The sequence below is a fragment of the Mytilus trossulus genome, chromosome 6, assembly GCF_036588685.1.
Source record: "Mytilus trossulus isolate FHL-02 chromosome 6, PNRI_Mtr1.1.1.hap1, whole genome shotgun sequence".
Classification (NCBI taxonomy): Eukaryota; Metazoa; Mollusca; class Bivalvia; order Mytilida; family Mytilidae; genus Mytilus; species Mytilus trossulus.
Genome location: NC_086378.1, coordinates 74,257,192 through 74,273,410, shown reverse-complemented (window position 1 = coordinate 74,273,410; position 16,219 = coordinate 74,257,192). Strand labels below are relative to the sequence as shown.

The window sequence follows — 16,219 nt, the reverse complement described above, 5'->3', positions numbered from 1 at the left end:
TCTAAAACAGGTACCAGGATTATAATTTAGTACGCCAGACGCGCGTTTCGTCTACATAAGAATCATCAGTGACGCTCATATCAAAATATTGAGCAAGCCAAACAATTACGAAGTTGAAGAGAATTGAGTATCCAAAATTCCCAAAAGATGTGCCAATCACGGCTAAGGTAATATATTCCTGGGATAAGAACATCCTTAGTTTTTCGATAAATTCAAAGTTTTGTAGACATGAAAATTATAAAAATTACCACATAATTGATATTCACTGAAGTGCTGACTTCTGGGCTGGTGATACCCTCGGAGACGAAACGTCCCCCAGCAGTGACATCGGCCCAGTGGAAAAAAAAGTTATCAAAGGTACCAGGATTATAATTTAGTACGTCAGACGCGCGTTTAAACATAGTTAAAACGATGAAAAAATATTTGTCAAGGGCTCATACTAATACAGTTCAGAGGAAACAATGTTGTTGGATATTTTCATATTACGCCTCACACCTTAAAGAAAAAGTTTAATGAATGCACATAAAAATCATAAAGGCCGAATCGTCTTTTGAGCAAAACGAAGGAGACGATACTGGAGGTGACCACGACGATGAAGAAACGAATTGCTTTTAACTGTTATTTTACTTATTTTCCATAGTAACCACCACCATAGTAACCTAACGGGTTTATTCAGTGAAAGGACGTTATCTGTATTACGCAAAGGATGTATACGAATACCTTATCTTTAAAATTCATATATGAAATATGCTACGTTAAAATATAGGAACTATTCGAAAAGCATATAAGTATTATTGATTCCGTTAGGAATATCGAATGTGTTGAAAAAAAAATCTCATTACGCAACAAATGTATCTTGTTCATAAAACAATCCATTTGACGATTCCAGTTTCAGTAAACCTTTTTTCGAATCAAAATGCAAAAATTGCTTGTCAATTTCAAAAAAAATTATGTTTTTGGATTTAGAACATATGTTTTATAAAACAAATTAGATTGTTTTAAAGTCTGTCGTAAGGAAGAAAACTCAAATATTTTAAAATTATTGTAAGTGGAATGAGAAAAATATCAAAACATATAGTGTTTCTATATCCTCATTTGAATCACATCATACGTGGATTATACTCTTGTTTGTAATTTAGTCCTTTTTCTTTTTGGAATACGATTGCTTTCAAGCAATCTGTAGACTTATACTAGTGGCTCAGGGCATTGCCCTCACGCCAATCGTTTTATTCTAAACATTAAGGAACATCTTAGATTCTTATGATTGTCTTGCTTTAAAAGGTAAGAACAAACAAAGGGATTGAACTTAAACAACTTCACTATAATTTTCTTTCTATAATATTCAGGTTTGATATTTCTCTTGACTTATATGCGTGTTTTAACAACACGAAAAATCAGAATTAAGCAGTATTTATATTAAGTGTTTTATAAATTTAGAAATACATCAGAGGGAATTCCCCAGTTTTGATAAACATGCGAGAGTTCTCTGAATTCCGATAAATCTATTTCTGTCATATAAGAACTGAAGTGGAGTTTCTCTTATATATCACCGTCATGAAACAGATATTTGATATTGTACTTCCATAATAATAAAAGAGAATCATCTACGTCGTTTAATTAACATTTAATATACGTTCTTGCTCAAGGTCTTGCTTAGGTAATTATGACATGCGTATAATTTTCTTGACTTCAAGGGGTATATGATTGAATGGTTGCTCTGGATTCCCCACTCAATTGATTGATTTAAAACTCTTTGGATCTTTTGCTATATTTGTCTGCTACTGAGGTTTATTGTTGTTTCATAATATTAAATTATGTGCATCTTTTGAATTAAAATAAATGTAGTCCACATCGCAACACCCCTTACGGCGAAATGGAGTCTGCATATTATCGTTTCGAGTTGTCTCCCTTCCGAAAAGTAACTTCCGTAAATTCTGAAAACTAAACATGTCCAAAAAAATGAACTCGTTATGTCAATAAACATCGTGTTATATTAAATACGATCGCAATTTTAGCCGAGGAATGTGTATCGGTAGGAGATATGACCACTGACCCAATAGAAATTATTTTTTTTTTCAAAAGAGTTAGGAATTATCGTAGGAAAATCGGCAATAAGATACGAAGTGAAATACCTTCTCTCACTCTGAGTCTCTGCTGTGACTGCTGTGGAAAGTAAACTTGGATTTGATAGTACGAAAATAAAACACACCGATCACATTGTTTATACACATGTATCCGGGATTGGTTATTTTGTAACTTCAGATTACATAAATAACATTTTACATGTGCAGTTGAATATTAGTTTTGAAAAAAAGATTATTCAGCTACATGTATACATGTGTCAATGAAAACAATGGCAATCTTATCCCTCAGAGCAATCTGCACTTTGATTGCTTAGCGTTGTCAGTTTATTTAAATGTCTCTTTGGTATCTTTCTGCTCATTAAGTTGTTTTACAGTAATCTGAAGCCTTGTTATACAAGAATATTTTACTGCTCAATCACCAAATCGTACATTGGAAAAGATATCCTTTTTAAAAAGTCTTTTAAAGATGACATGCACTCGCTATAATTGAACCAACACTAAAACTTGTATTTTGCCAACAATAGAACTGGTCCTGTTAGATATTAATTGGAAAATTTGCCAGCTATTTAATGTCCTTGTACATTCGAAAGTAATCCTTGTCTTTTCATGAATACTGTTTAGTCATAGTCATTTAAATATCGTAATTCATTAATTCAATATCTTTTTTCAAATACTATGAAAGACATCGTGACACATTGGGAAATTTCACAATATAACATACAGTACATTGCATAACTGTTAAAAGTATATCTCTGGACTTGAAACACACTGCATGGTAAGTTTTGTTGTTAGCTAAAGATATTGTTTCTATAGATCTGCATAGAGAAAATACCAAATGTACACATATGTAGATATATAAATATGAAGGTTCAATTACAATATCATGAATATGATATCTAACTACCTATCTTCCTATCTGCTTTAACATTAATAAAATGTTTATATGTGTTTAACATTTAAATGTTGTGTTTCTGTTGTGTCGTAATTCTCCTCTGATATTTGATGTGTTTTCCTCAGTTTTAGTTTGTGATCTGGATTTATTATTTTCTCAATCAATTTATGAATTTCGAACAGCGGTATTCGTTTTGTTGCCTTAATTTATGGCGATTCCTCTTGGTTAAAAAAGTTTAGAATTAAAGGACATTGTTTTTATCGGTTTGATGAACGAAATAAAATATCAGGCATGCATTTCTTTTATAGTTTTTATAGAATGACAGAAATATTTCATTCTTTTTTACTTTTTTGTAATTTTTTTGAGTACTAAAGTAATATTATTTTCAAATGTCTATCAGTTAACTTTCACCAGGTTTGATCATTTTGATTACAGCGCTTATAACATATCAACCATTTGCATATATGACAAAGTATTGGGAAATATTTTGCTCATCCCATGATCCTACTGGTAGTAAATATAGCATATGAAATGCACTCAGGATAGTGTTTACAATTGTGCTACATGTATACTATTTTGAAGATTCACACTTATTCAAATTCAGGTGTTTTTATTTTTGAAGATTATTTTAATTTTAACTCAGCTAATACATAACATAGGTTATTTATTTATTGAATTGTCTTTTTTAAAATGTCAGTAATAATGTATCATTATATATATACTGCTATAAAATGCTGTGGTTTTGTAACTGGTTATATGCAGTAGAAAATATCAAATGATATACCTTTGTATCATTATTTGTTTCAGTTTAACTTTTAAAACAGAATTTTTCAAATGAAAATTATAATAACAAAGTCGTTACGAAATTATCAGAATAAAAAAAAACACGTTAAATAATGTCATGTGTCGGAAGCGGCTTTCTGGATTTACATTCATCATGAACGCTCAAAATATTTGAATGCCATATGCCAAAACAAAATCCCATAAAAAGGACATAAGGAATACACGATTTTTTTTATTTTAATTTTAATTTTCTATGTTTATAGAGAAAAATATTCTACTTTATTTATTTGCAAACACCAGTTAGTATGGGGTATATTTATGTAATCATTTATTTTTAATGTAATATATCTTTAAAATTACTGTATGATTAACAGCACAAACAACATTTTCCGAAAGAGCAAAAAAGTGAAAAAGTATATAAATATATATATGCTCGGAAACAGGCCTTTTGATTATTTATAATAAATATTCATATATTTATATTCTTCTGTTCAACATGTATGAGCTCAATTAAAAGGAGATAATTTATGGTCAATAGTTATTTTTCTATTATCTATATTTTAAATTGTTATATGATATGTAATGGTATATGTGATATAATTTTTCTTTTTAATTTAAACTTCATACATTCAAATCAATAACATTTAAACTGTGTTAAGTGTTAAGACATGTTTGTCATGGTATAATACTATATTAAGGAAGTCTTTGATTGATATTTTTATCTTTTTATCTATCCAGAATTTATAAAGCTTAACGAATTAAACGAGTGTTTTTGTAAAATCAATTGTAATCGGCGCGATTATATACATGCAGTTTCAAAACAATTTAAAAAGTGAAATTTAAAAAAAATTCTGATGTCAAAGTTTTTAGAAGTTTCTAACGGATTTCCACAAATATAGGTTTATCTTAATTTTATTAGAACTTTCGTTATATGAATTCTATATGAATCATGTGTGACTTGAACAGACTTAACATTATATTAGGAATGACAACATAACTTCAAAAATATGTTGTGTCAGGCTTTGTTGGATTAATCTTTATCTGTAAAAACTCATAGTTAAAATTTTCAAAGTGGAGCGCTAAATACCTGTAGTTAAAATTGTACAAAAAAATACAAAATCCATCTAAGGTCATGTTTGCTGAGGGGGTTATAGTGAATTCATTAACAAGTCAATTTTCTAAATCATGTCAGTACCAGAACACCGATAACTAATAATAATCAACCAGTGATGATTTATTTATCTTTGTTATGAAATGTCACGAGGTGTCGAAAAAAATATATCGGGATTAGAAGTATAAACTACATAGTAACAAATCTTTAATAAAAAAGCAGAAATATACAAAGAGGAATGTTAAACTGCAGAAATTAACGAAAATTAACCAATTATAAAGGAAATGGATATAACATGAGACTAAGACAAGTTTATAGACTAGACCGTTGGTTTGTCTGTGTGCATTGTTTGTAACTACTAATTTTTTTCGCTCTACGTTATATGTTAATCAGGTCTCAGACAGGATTTTCTTATTTGCTGTGAATATACTTTTATCGTGTATGTTATAATTTATAATAACACTTTTAACATTAAATTTAAGAAGTAAAAATTGCGTGATTTTGTATTACAAAAATGTATTATTGACTGAATCACGTCATTTTTTCCCTCTATGAGCCTCTGACATTCCTTAGTGTTCTGTATAGCTTTTGACTACGTCACATAGTAACCGGTGTTATGCTGACGTTTCTGAGGTTCCTATTGGGGAAAAAAACGTCGTTTATACCCCGGCAGTTTCCTGAATATAACCTGACATCTCGGTGTTGTTATCCAATTACAAACCTCGACACATTTGTAATCCGTAATATAGCTTCTAGATGTTTAATGGTAATCAAAGCTCCGTAAGAAAGGCCATACGTTGAACTAGAATTGAGAACTTTTTATTAATTTTGATTTGGTTATAGAGTTGTCTTGTTGGCACTCGTGCAACATCTTCCTATTTATATAATGTTTAACGTTGCATCTTCCTTGGAAACAAAATCAATTAAAGTAACCAATATCAATTAAACAAAATTTATATCGTAATTCAAGACAAACTGGAGTTACAAAGGGAAACCAACAAGGCATGTTAGTCGTTAGATATCATGTCTGCATACTATATTGTATATATTGTCCCTTTTGTAAGAAAGTATTAGGGGCGTCCAAAAATTATTGAATAAGTTTGGAAAAGTTCTCAACCAACAGTAAAACTTTTTATTTTTCTAAATACCTCTTTCGAAAACTTTTTTTTAAATATGTTATTGATGGTTGGTGACACAAAACGTTCTAATCTAATTGATATTCCAAGTGCTCATGAACTCAATAAGCATGTTCGAGTAAAAATAAAAAGTGTCCTTGAACAACGAAAAGGTGCTCGTGTATCATCTTAAACGTGTTCGTGTAACACCCATTAATGTACTGTTAATCTATAGCTCTACCGGGGAGAAAGTCTCCAAGGTGATATAAATGCCTTCAATGTAGTCGAAATTCACCACAGTTGCTTCCTTGTGCATCATATTAGTCAACTCATTCTTCTTGTATGCTTGTTGGATAAAACCTCAAATTGTAAGATCATATTTGGTATTCTGAATGTGGAATGGCGAATAACTCGTTAATTACAAAACAGTTTATAGCGCATAATCTTCTAAATTTTTAGTGAGACACATGCAAAGGAACATACTGTGCGTTGAAATCTTGCGTATGCTTCAAACATAATTTATTATGTCAAACAAAGTTGTTCTCATTACGATAATAATTGCATGATTGGATGATTAGTAATTGTTTTAGAAGAAAATATTTACAGTCTACTCAATAGGAAGTACCAGTTATAGAGAACATCCGGGATGAATTCGGAGAATTCAGACAATGTCACTAGAAATTGGGGTCATATTGGATTGAGAAAGAAAAGTTGCTTTGCAGGAGGCCTCTTACGACCCACGCATGACCGTGTTGATTTTAAATATTCGATAAGCTTCCCTCTATATAGATAATATTAACCTTCAATATAAGATCAAAATCAGCCATTCGGTTAAATGGTCCATTAAATTTTTAAATGTACCTTACTTGTATTCGGACTATATTTTAAAGCATTCACTCAGTCATAAAGAAAGTGATTAGTGATACTTATAACTAATTTCAACAGAATGCACGATATAAGTATTCAGTAATAATCAAAAAGGTTAAAATCAGTATCGAATAATTTATTTAGAAAAAGCAGATACGTACATGCAAGGGACAATTCATAAACTTAAGTCTGTATTCGTTATAGGTTCCACATCGGTTGTTTTACTGATTTTCTACAAAAAATACAAAAAATCCAAACCGGTTGTAAATTACACTTTTATAACAGCGGTCTACTGCGGACGACATTTTTGTTATTGAATTATTTATCATTTTTATTTTTGTACATTGAAACATTTTGCTCGATGGTAAAAGCAATCTAGAACATCTTGTCTTTTTCCGATTGTGTTTTGGTTAGTAGTTTCATTGACAGTTATTTTTTTTAATCTGATGAACCATGGCAAGTTGCTATAGCTAAAGTTAAATGAATTATTTTATTTTTATTTTTTTTTAGTATACATAGAAATACTTTATTGATAGTAAATATAGTTATCACAGACACCAAAATTGGAATTTTGGGTTTGCGCGAGACGTGCGTTTTGTCTACAAAAAGTCTCCAGTGACGCTCGAATAAAAAGGTTAAAAAGGCCATATAAAGTACGAAGTTTAAGAGTTGATAGATTGATTAATAGTGCAGGTATATCGAAGATTCAAACAAAAGCAATTTCTGTAACACAATTATATGACTAACTGACAACAACATATCGTGATTGGTTTTTTTTCTTTTACTTTTGTAGAATTTTTTTCAGTTTTACCAAAAAAGATCATTTTGTTAAAAATCCTCAATATCTTTACAGATCAATTATGCTGGTGAAATTATGCTTTATAAAGATGAAAGGTCACAAAGGCAATCATTTGAGTTATATATATATTGTCCTTGTGGGTAAGTGTAGGTCTCAACTTACCCTGAAAGTCAATTACTAGATATGAAATAATTGGCAGACTTATAAAAAAAGATTGTCAAAGAAGTATGAGGCACAACTTTTTGAAATTGTCAGTTTTTAATGCGCCTAGCAATTATTTTTCTTAAGCGCCACTGATGTTGACGAAAAATGTGTATTGCGGTCAAAATAAATCAACATAACTTTGTGCGTAAGGACTCCGTAAAGGGAAATAATTAGACTAGGTAAATACAGGACAACTCGACTTTTCAGGGTCAATTAATTTAAACACAGTTAATTTGCCAACTGATGTTTTCCTTTTCTTGTATAACCTTGATCCATTATCTCTATTCATATAATCAACACTATAAGAATAACTGCATATTTTTACAACACCTGGTCAAATTAGGCTTTAAAACTCTTTTATATTGAACTTTTTACACTATTTCAGCTAAATAGATTTTTTTTAAAGAAGATTTACTGTTGACCCCATTTTTTATTTGTTTTCTTTAAAAAGAAAAAAGTTTGAGATGTATGAATATCTATATCATTTTCCTTATATTAGACATAATTGATGATAATTTGAAAACACTGCATTTTCACTCTTTTTTGCTACTTCAGGTCCTTTTACTAAGGAAACGATAAACATATGGGGCTAAGTGTAGTGATATTTTTTGTTAAGCGCATGTGGCTCTACTGAACTAACAAAGTTTAAAACACATAATTCAAGTGCGTGCCGAAAAAGTTTGGTGATAACGGAAAACTGCTCTTAACTTCAAGAGTTTTACCTTTTTAATACTGTCCGTGGGTATGAGTTAGCCAATGTGATGTCAATGACTACTCCTGTGAATTTAAAATTTTTAAAATGTATTTCATCACTGAAACGATATTGTGAAACACGGCTGACAACACATATATTAATAATTACTTTGAATATTCAGCACAACAATATAAAATATGGCAGGTGCTGAAGCAAGTGTTTGTTTTTCGCTCGCCGTCATTCGACTCATTCAACATCGGTATACTAATGTTGCCTTTATTCATGTTATTGTGATATCGAGACAACGCCGTCTGTTTGCACAGTCTTCCAATTGTCGTACAGTTTACAGTTGGCACTTGGCAGCATTTGACGATAATTTGCGATATAATAATTTAGCTAGTCTGCAATCAATTATATCATCGTGTCTTATATATCATGTACTGTCTTACAACTTTAAATTATCCTGGCGGTGAGGAAAGACAACAATAGGCCACCGAAAGCGGAATTTTAGTTAAGTCTATGTGAACACAGACATTTATAAAAAAAAATATAACGTTCAGCCTCATAACAACTTGGATCGGTGTGGTCACAAATTTCAGTGTTGCTTTTTTTTTGCGTTTATAATCAATTTAATTTTTTCAGATCAAATGACCGAAGTCGAAAATTAAGTATAGTTTACCCCTATGTGCCCTATTATCACAATACAACCAAAGTCTTGATGTTAAGAGTATTTGAAGAGATATCTTTATTTTTATAACTTTATTTAAATGGACTGATATATAAAAGTGTATTGGTAAGATTTGAATGTTTCAGTATGTTAAGCATCGAAGTTTGTTTTATTCTTTTCATTTTTCTATAACTGACAACTTATACAATTTATAGAACGATTTCGTTTGAAAACATCAAAGAACGATTTCGTTTGAAAACATCAAGGAACGATTTCGTTTGAAAACATCAAAAGGTCAAGCCATGTTCTAACAAAAATACGTGCAAAACAGATAAAAATTACAATGTAAACAAATGATATCTTGTCTCAGTTCATTTCTTTAACTCTTTAAATATTTACCAAATTTCGCACATGTTCCTTATTAATCATGATGATGTTATTTCTTGATGCCTTGAATATTAAGTATTATCTTGATAGTTTTAAAATCTTTTCAATATAATCAAAAATCTATGATAGTTTATAATACGAATCAACTTACTTATTTCTTTATTACTGAATTTTAAATGTATTATTGTTTTGTCGATTACATTATTTGTTTAAATAAAAAACGTTATTTGTTATTCCGTTGGATTTGTGATGTTTCAAATTAAAAAACCTAGACACAGACCATTATAACTTTAGGCACTGAATATCTTATTGCATAAACATGGGGTTTTTTCACATGTTTATTCTGTTATAACAACCGTTTTTTGTTCAAAATGTTACCCACTTACTAGACAACAAAAGGAAAACAAAACTAGTATGTTAAATAAGCATACTTATCCAGTCAATATTTACAATTATGAATAGGAAACATTTGTTGATTTGCAGATCAGGTAACTATTTACATTTTGTAAAAGATCTGTATCGCGAATATAAGTCGTGAAATTTTACTCTTAAAAACAAATATCTGCAATGAACATTAATCTCGGAAAGAGCTCTGTCGGTAAAACTATGTGTGTTTCTGACTTGTGAAAGGTACTTTAAATGATGGACAGGGATGATAATTTGTCTATTTAAAAAAATAATCCTTGAATGTTTGTTCACTTCATCTTGCGTCCGAAGTTATGGACCAGGTATCTTTGACAACCAGTGACTTCGTTCTCAATCTATCGAAGATAATCATAAGTGTCATTATAAATATATGTTGGTCCTATATCTCTTGGAGGGGTGTGTTGATCTTTTGATTATCATTTTGTTTTTGATCTGTAAATATTTAGACAATATACGTATAGTGTCTTGAAATATGAAATTTATTTGTATGAGGCTTAGAAACGGGAAAATGCGAGGTTCTACCGAGCATTTTCGCGTTTTGTGCCGAATACAAATAAATTTTATATTTCAAGACACTATACGTATATTGTCTTTATACTGAAATCTAAAAAAAATATTTAAAAATGAAAAAAACTATGTAACAAAAATTGTTAAAAAAAGTGTTTGGAATTTCCCTCTTGGGGTACCATTTTGGGGTATTTTCCTATGAGCGTAGTCCAGGCGGTAAAACATTGACATATTAAGGAGTTAGAAAGGGAAAATGAACTTAATTGATAACATTTGATAACCATGGTATATACATAACCAATTTGAAGACATAAAAGTTTAAATTCATAAAAGTTTGACCATTGTTACTTTACGTTGTCATGGTCGTGACGGGATGTTGTTGATGAAATACAATAAGGAGACGGGGCTTATAGGTTAGTTGGGGTCATTGACGTATAAAGCTTACATTTATACGTATAGCTTTATCTGTATAGTAAAAAAGCTGATTGCAGTATAATACAGTTTAACAGTCGAACGTCCCCTCCTCTATGTAATTTGTTATACATAATAATCACACTGCACCCTTTATCAGCTAGTTTTATAGCTGTATCCTCTTGTTCTTTCAGTGTTATACTAGCGATGTTTTCTGATTAGGTGAAATTATAAAAATAAATATGCAGGATTTCATATCAGACCTTGTGATGTAAATAAAGGGCCAAAGTGTTCATATTCACATGTTGGTAGTTAACACGAACGTTTCTTGTTTAAGTTCGGGACAGGTCCAGGGTATCTAAATCTGGCATTCAAGCGATTAAATTTTAATCTTGGTATCTATGTTGAGTTTATTTGCAACAGCTGGGTCGATGCCACTGCTGGTGGAGATTCATTTCCCCGGGGTATCACCAGCCCAGTAGTCAGCACTTCTGTGTTGACTTGAGTTATCATTGATATGTTCATATTTATAAATTAACTGTTAATAAAACATTGAATTGTTGGAAAAAAGCAAGGATTTTCTTTATCAGGAATAGATTACCTTAGCTGTATTTGGAAAACGTTTAGGAATGTTTGGTTCTCAATGATCTTCAACTTCGTACTCTATTTGGCCTTTTAATTAAACATTTTTTTGGATTCGAGCCTCACTGATGAGTCTTTTTGTAGACGAAACGTGCGTCTGGCGTAAATATTAAATTTTAATCATGGTGTATATATAAAATTTTCCTGCTATCTATGATGAGTTTATTTACAACCACTGGGTCGATGCCACGTCTGGTGGAGATTTATTTCTCCGAGGGTATCACCAGCCCAGTTGTCAGCACTTTTTGTGCTGACATGAATTATCCTTGATATGGTTATATTTATAAATTACCTATTTACAAAATTTAGAATTTTAATTTGGCCTTTTTAACTTTTGGGGATTTGAGCGTCACTGATGAGTCTTTTGTAGACGAAACACGCGTCTGGCGTAAATATACAATTTTAATCCTGGTATCTATGATGAATTTGATTGCGACCACTGGGTTTATACCACTGGTGGTGGAGATTCAATTCCCTGAGGATATCACCAGCCCAGTTGCCAGACCTTCTGTGTTGGCTTGAGTTATCATTGATATGTTCATATTTATAAATTAACTGTTAATTAAGCTATGAATTGTTGAAAAAAATAAGGAATCGATTACCTTAGCTGTATTTGGCAAAACGTTAAGGAATTTTTGGTACTCAAGACTATTCAACTTCGTACTCTAATTGGCCTTTAAATTAAACATTTTTTTTATTCGAGCGACACTGATGAGTCTTTTGTAGACGAAACGCGCGTCTTGTGTAAATATTAAATTTTAATCATTGCGTATATACAAAATTTTGTCCTGATTTCTATGATGAGTTTATTTACAACCACTGGGTCGATGCCACTACTGGTGGAGATTTATTTCTCCGACGGTATCACCAGCCCAGTATTCAGTACTTTTTGTGCTGACATGAATTATCATTGGTATGGTTATATTTATAAATTACCTGTTTACAAAATTTATAATTTTAATTTGGCCTTTTTAACTTTTTGGGATTTGAGCGTCAACGATGAGTCTTTTGTTGACGAAACGTGCATCTGGCGTATATACAAAATTTTGTCCTGATATCTATGATGAGTTTATTCACAAAATTTTACTTGATCCAATTGTAGATAATTGTTGCAAACGAAAATGTCTAGCGAACCAGTCTAAGACCTCGACTAGATAAAGTTTTTTTTTACATCCAATGGGACGTAAATGAAAGTGGTTTGAACACTTATAAAAAAGAGACTCTTCCGCACATATGAGAGTTTTGAGATGACAAACCATGTAATTTGTTATCCATAATAATCACATCGCACCCTTTATCTCTTTATCTGTTAGTTTTATATATAACTGTATCCTCTTCTTTTTTCGATGTTATACTAGCGAAGTTTCCTGATTAGGTGAAATTATAAAACAAAATATGCAGGATTTTATATCAGACCTTGTGATGTTTATAAAGGATCAAAGTGTTCATATTCACATTTTGGTAGTTAACACGAATGTTTCTTGCTTACGTTCGGGACAGGTCCACGGTATCTAAATCTGGTATGCAAGCGATTAAATTTTAATCCTTGTATCTATGTTGAGTTTATTTGCAACCACTGGGTCGAGGGTATCACCAGCCCAGTGGTCAGCACTTTTTGGTCAAAGATGAATTATCATTGATATGGTTATATTTATAAATTACCTGTTTACAAAATTTAGAATTTTTGAAAAACTTATTAAGGCTTTTCTACCTCAGGCATAGATTACTTTAGCTGGATGTGGCAAAACTTTTATGAATTTTGGTACTCAATGCTCTTCAACTTTTTATTTCTGTTTTTTTTCGAAGGGCTTTTTGGATTATAGTATTGATATCTATGGAACGTCAAATCTGCCAATGATAAAGATCATACACCTTATGGATATTTGCATATCTGCGCCGCTTAACCTTATAATATGTGCCTGTTGAACTATTGACGTCATACAAAAAAACTTTTCAAATGTGACGTCATATATTTTCTATTATAACTCTGATAACGTCAACATTTTATGTGAACCTTTGTGAAATCTAGTAATAAGCGGGTAAATGCCAATAAGATGTATTTAGGATTGAAATATAGTATGAGTTGAATTTTCTTAACTAACGAAATTTGACAAGACTTCTCTCTCAATATGCTATAGTGAGATCTAAGATATAAGGTAGTATTCAAATTAACGTATCATAGATACCAGGATTGAAATTTGGTATTAGTCTTCAAAAGACTAATCGAATAATAAAAAAAGGCCAGACAAAGAACTAATTTGAAGAGCATTGAAGACGTCTAAGTCAGCCTTCTCCTTTCATTTAAAAAAAATATCTCGAAAAAAGAGTTTCATAACATATTAACATTTTAATCTTATTTTATTCTTAAACTTCTGACTTATAGAATGTTTTGTGTTGTAAGATTTGAAGCATTGCAGATGTCAATCGGAAGCTTTACAGTCGCAAGTTCGTTTTCGCCTAATTTTGTACCTGTCTGGACTACCCGTTGCCAGATTAACTCTATTTGTGGATATAAAACAATGATGAGCTTCAAAATAAAAAAAAACCGTTATCATGTGTTACATATCTTTGTGCAAAAGATAACTAACTCGTTCACCATAACTGCATAATCGATAAGCCACGGTCAACAGGCGTTTTACGTTAAACATAGTTTAATGAACTTTGAATGGTATTTAAAACTTGATGAATTCCTATTAGCAATTATTGCTTATCAGGGAGAGGAAATTATATGTGGCAATCGACACAAATAATGACTGTATAGACAAAAAGTATCATATTGTGTCGTTCGTCAAACTACTGAAAGTACATATCATTTGTCCACTGTTCGCTTTCCAGCAATGTTTTTTTCTCAACCAGAGTGATCGAGCAATTAGAATTACGCTGGCTTAGATTAAACTGCTTTAGATATAAGTGAATTCGCAAACTGTTGTTGGTTTGAAAAAGATTTGACATAGTGTTTCTTTTTCGTTTAAATTGCACTTTAAATTTTTGTTCGTATATATTGTTCTTGATATATTAACATAACCTTTTTCTCATGAATGTAGGATTGCATGAAAGAAGACATGAATGCTATTTCAAAGATAAGAGAGTTAGAAGTTTTGAAAATGAAAATTGGTATAGATGAAAAATATCATGAGGAAGACAAGAATAAGCTTGTGCAAGAAGAAGAAGGAAAACGTCAGCAGCTTGAAAATGTGATTGACGATTTAAAAAGTTGTAACGCTAATCAAGCTGATAAATTAAATCAACTCGGACAGGCGAACTGTAAAAAGGACAAAGAAATAGAAGAATTGAAAACAAAACAAGGGGAAATGCTGAAGATAAAGGAGGAATTGTCCGTAAAAATTTCCGTTTTGGAAGAGAAAATTAAGTATTCATCAGAAACGCGTGATCAACAACAAGCCGAAATAAAAGATCTTAAAATAGAGTTATTACGTGTAGAAAAAGAACTGCAAGTCATGAAAACAGACAAAATGCTACAAGAAAATGCAATCAATGGCCTAAAAAGAGAACTTAAACAAGAACATGCTGAGGTTAAAGCACAGTTAGACAGTATTAAAAATCATTCTAAAGAATCTGAGAAAAAGTTATCCGAAATAGCTGCTACATGTGCTAGCCTAGCAAAAATGGCATTAGCAAAGGATGGTGAGAGCAATGTTAATATACATGACGTGGCACACGTTAATCTGTCAGTCAATCAAAACGGTGGAAAAACAGGGATGACTGTAATGAAAAAAGCTGTTCCACTGAGGGTTTTTAATCCGAAAATACCAAGAACTGGAAAAAAGTTATACTCTTCAAGAAACACAAATTATTTCAGTAGGAAGGATCATCAAAAGACAGAATAAATAGGATGAAGAAAATTTAACAACGAAAAGGCGCATTTAAAAAGGCTTTTGATTGAAGTGTTTACCGAGTGCTGAATTTAATGGACGTAATTATGTCTTGATATCTAATTAACTTTGGTGTTACATTGAGCAATTTATTTATGATTTATTTGATGGCAAATTATATATCATGCTGCGTAATAGCGACAATATTTAATAGTGTGGTTTAAACAGAAGCACTGCTTTCACAACCGTATATCTATCAGTTTCACGTTTTCTCAGTTGGAAGTTGACAAAGTCCAAAGCAGACACTGGATTTGAAAAAGAAGTATCTATATAACCTCATGAAAAATGAAAGTATTATGTCATAAATTCATTACAAACGGAACTGAACAATACATGTACACTTTAACTCACTATTTAAACTCATTATGGTAACATTGTGACGTAATGTATGAATTTTCGATATGCTATTTAGACACCGAAACATGTAGATTAAAAAATGTTCTGTAGCAGTCTCTTATTGTCATAAGATTTTCTGAATAATTCATTCGTTGCCAAAAAAAGACATTTGGAAAATTGAATATTTTTATGCTTTTAATAAAACTATACTACATGCTTCATGTAAAGTACTTTGCATTCGATCATTGAAGAAGCATTTTAGTTGACTAGTTTTTTGAAAGAGTAGTGCAGCAGTGAAAATGAATACATTTTATTTCTACTTAATGAAAAACTATTTCATAATCAATTCAGAGTGGAAAACTCTTGTGTTTATCTTTTTTTTATTAAGAATTAATTTCTTA

General features: G+C 31.0%; 1 protein-coding gene across 1 annotated transcript; it reads left to right on the top strand.

Moving 5' to 3' along the window:
- The first annotated feature begins 2,746 nt into the window (after nucleotides 1–2,746).
- LOC134723742 (golgin subfamily A member 4-like) lies at nucleotides 2,747–15,933 on the top strand. Its single transcript, XM_063587286.1, has 2 exons — nucleotides 2,747–2,859; nucleotides 14,634–15,933. Exons 1-2 carry the CDS (start codon nucleotides 2,857–2,859, stop codon nucleotides 15,435–15,437), a joined length of 807 nt encoding a protein of 268 aa, XP_063443356.1. The 5' UTR covers nucleotides 2,747–2,856; the 3' UTR covers nucleotides 15,438–15,933.
- Nucleotides 15,934–16,219: the final 286 nt, after the last annotated feature.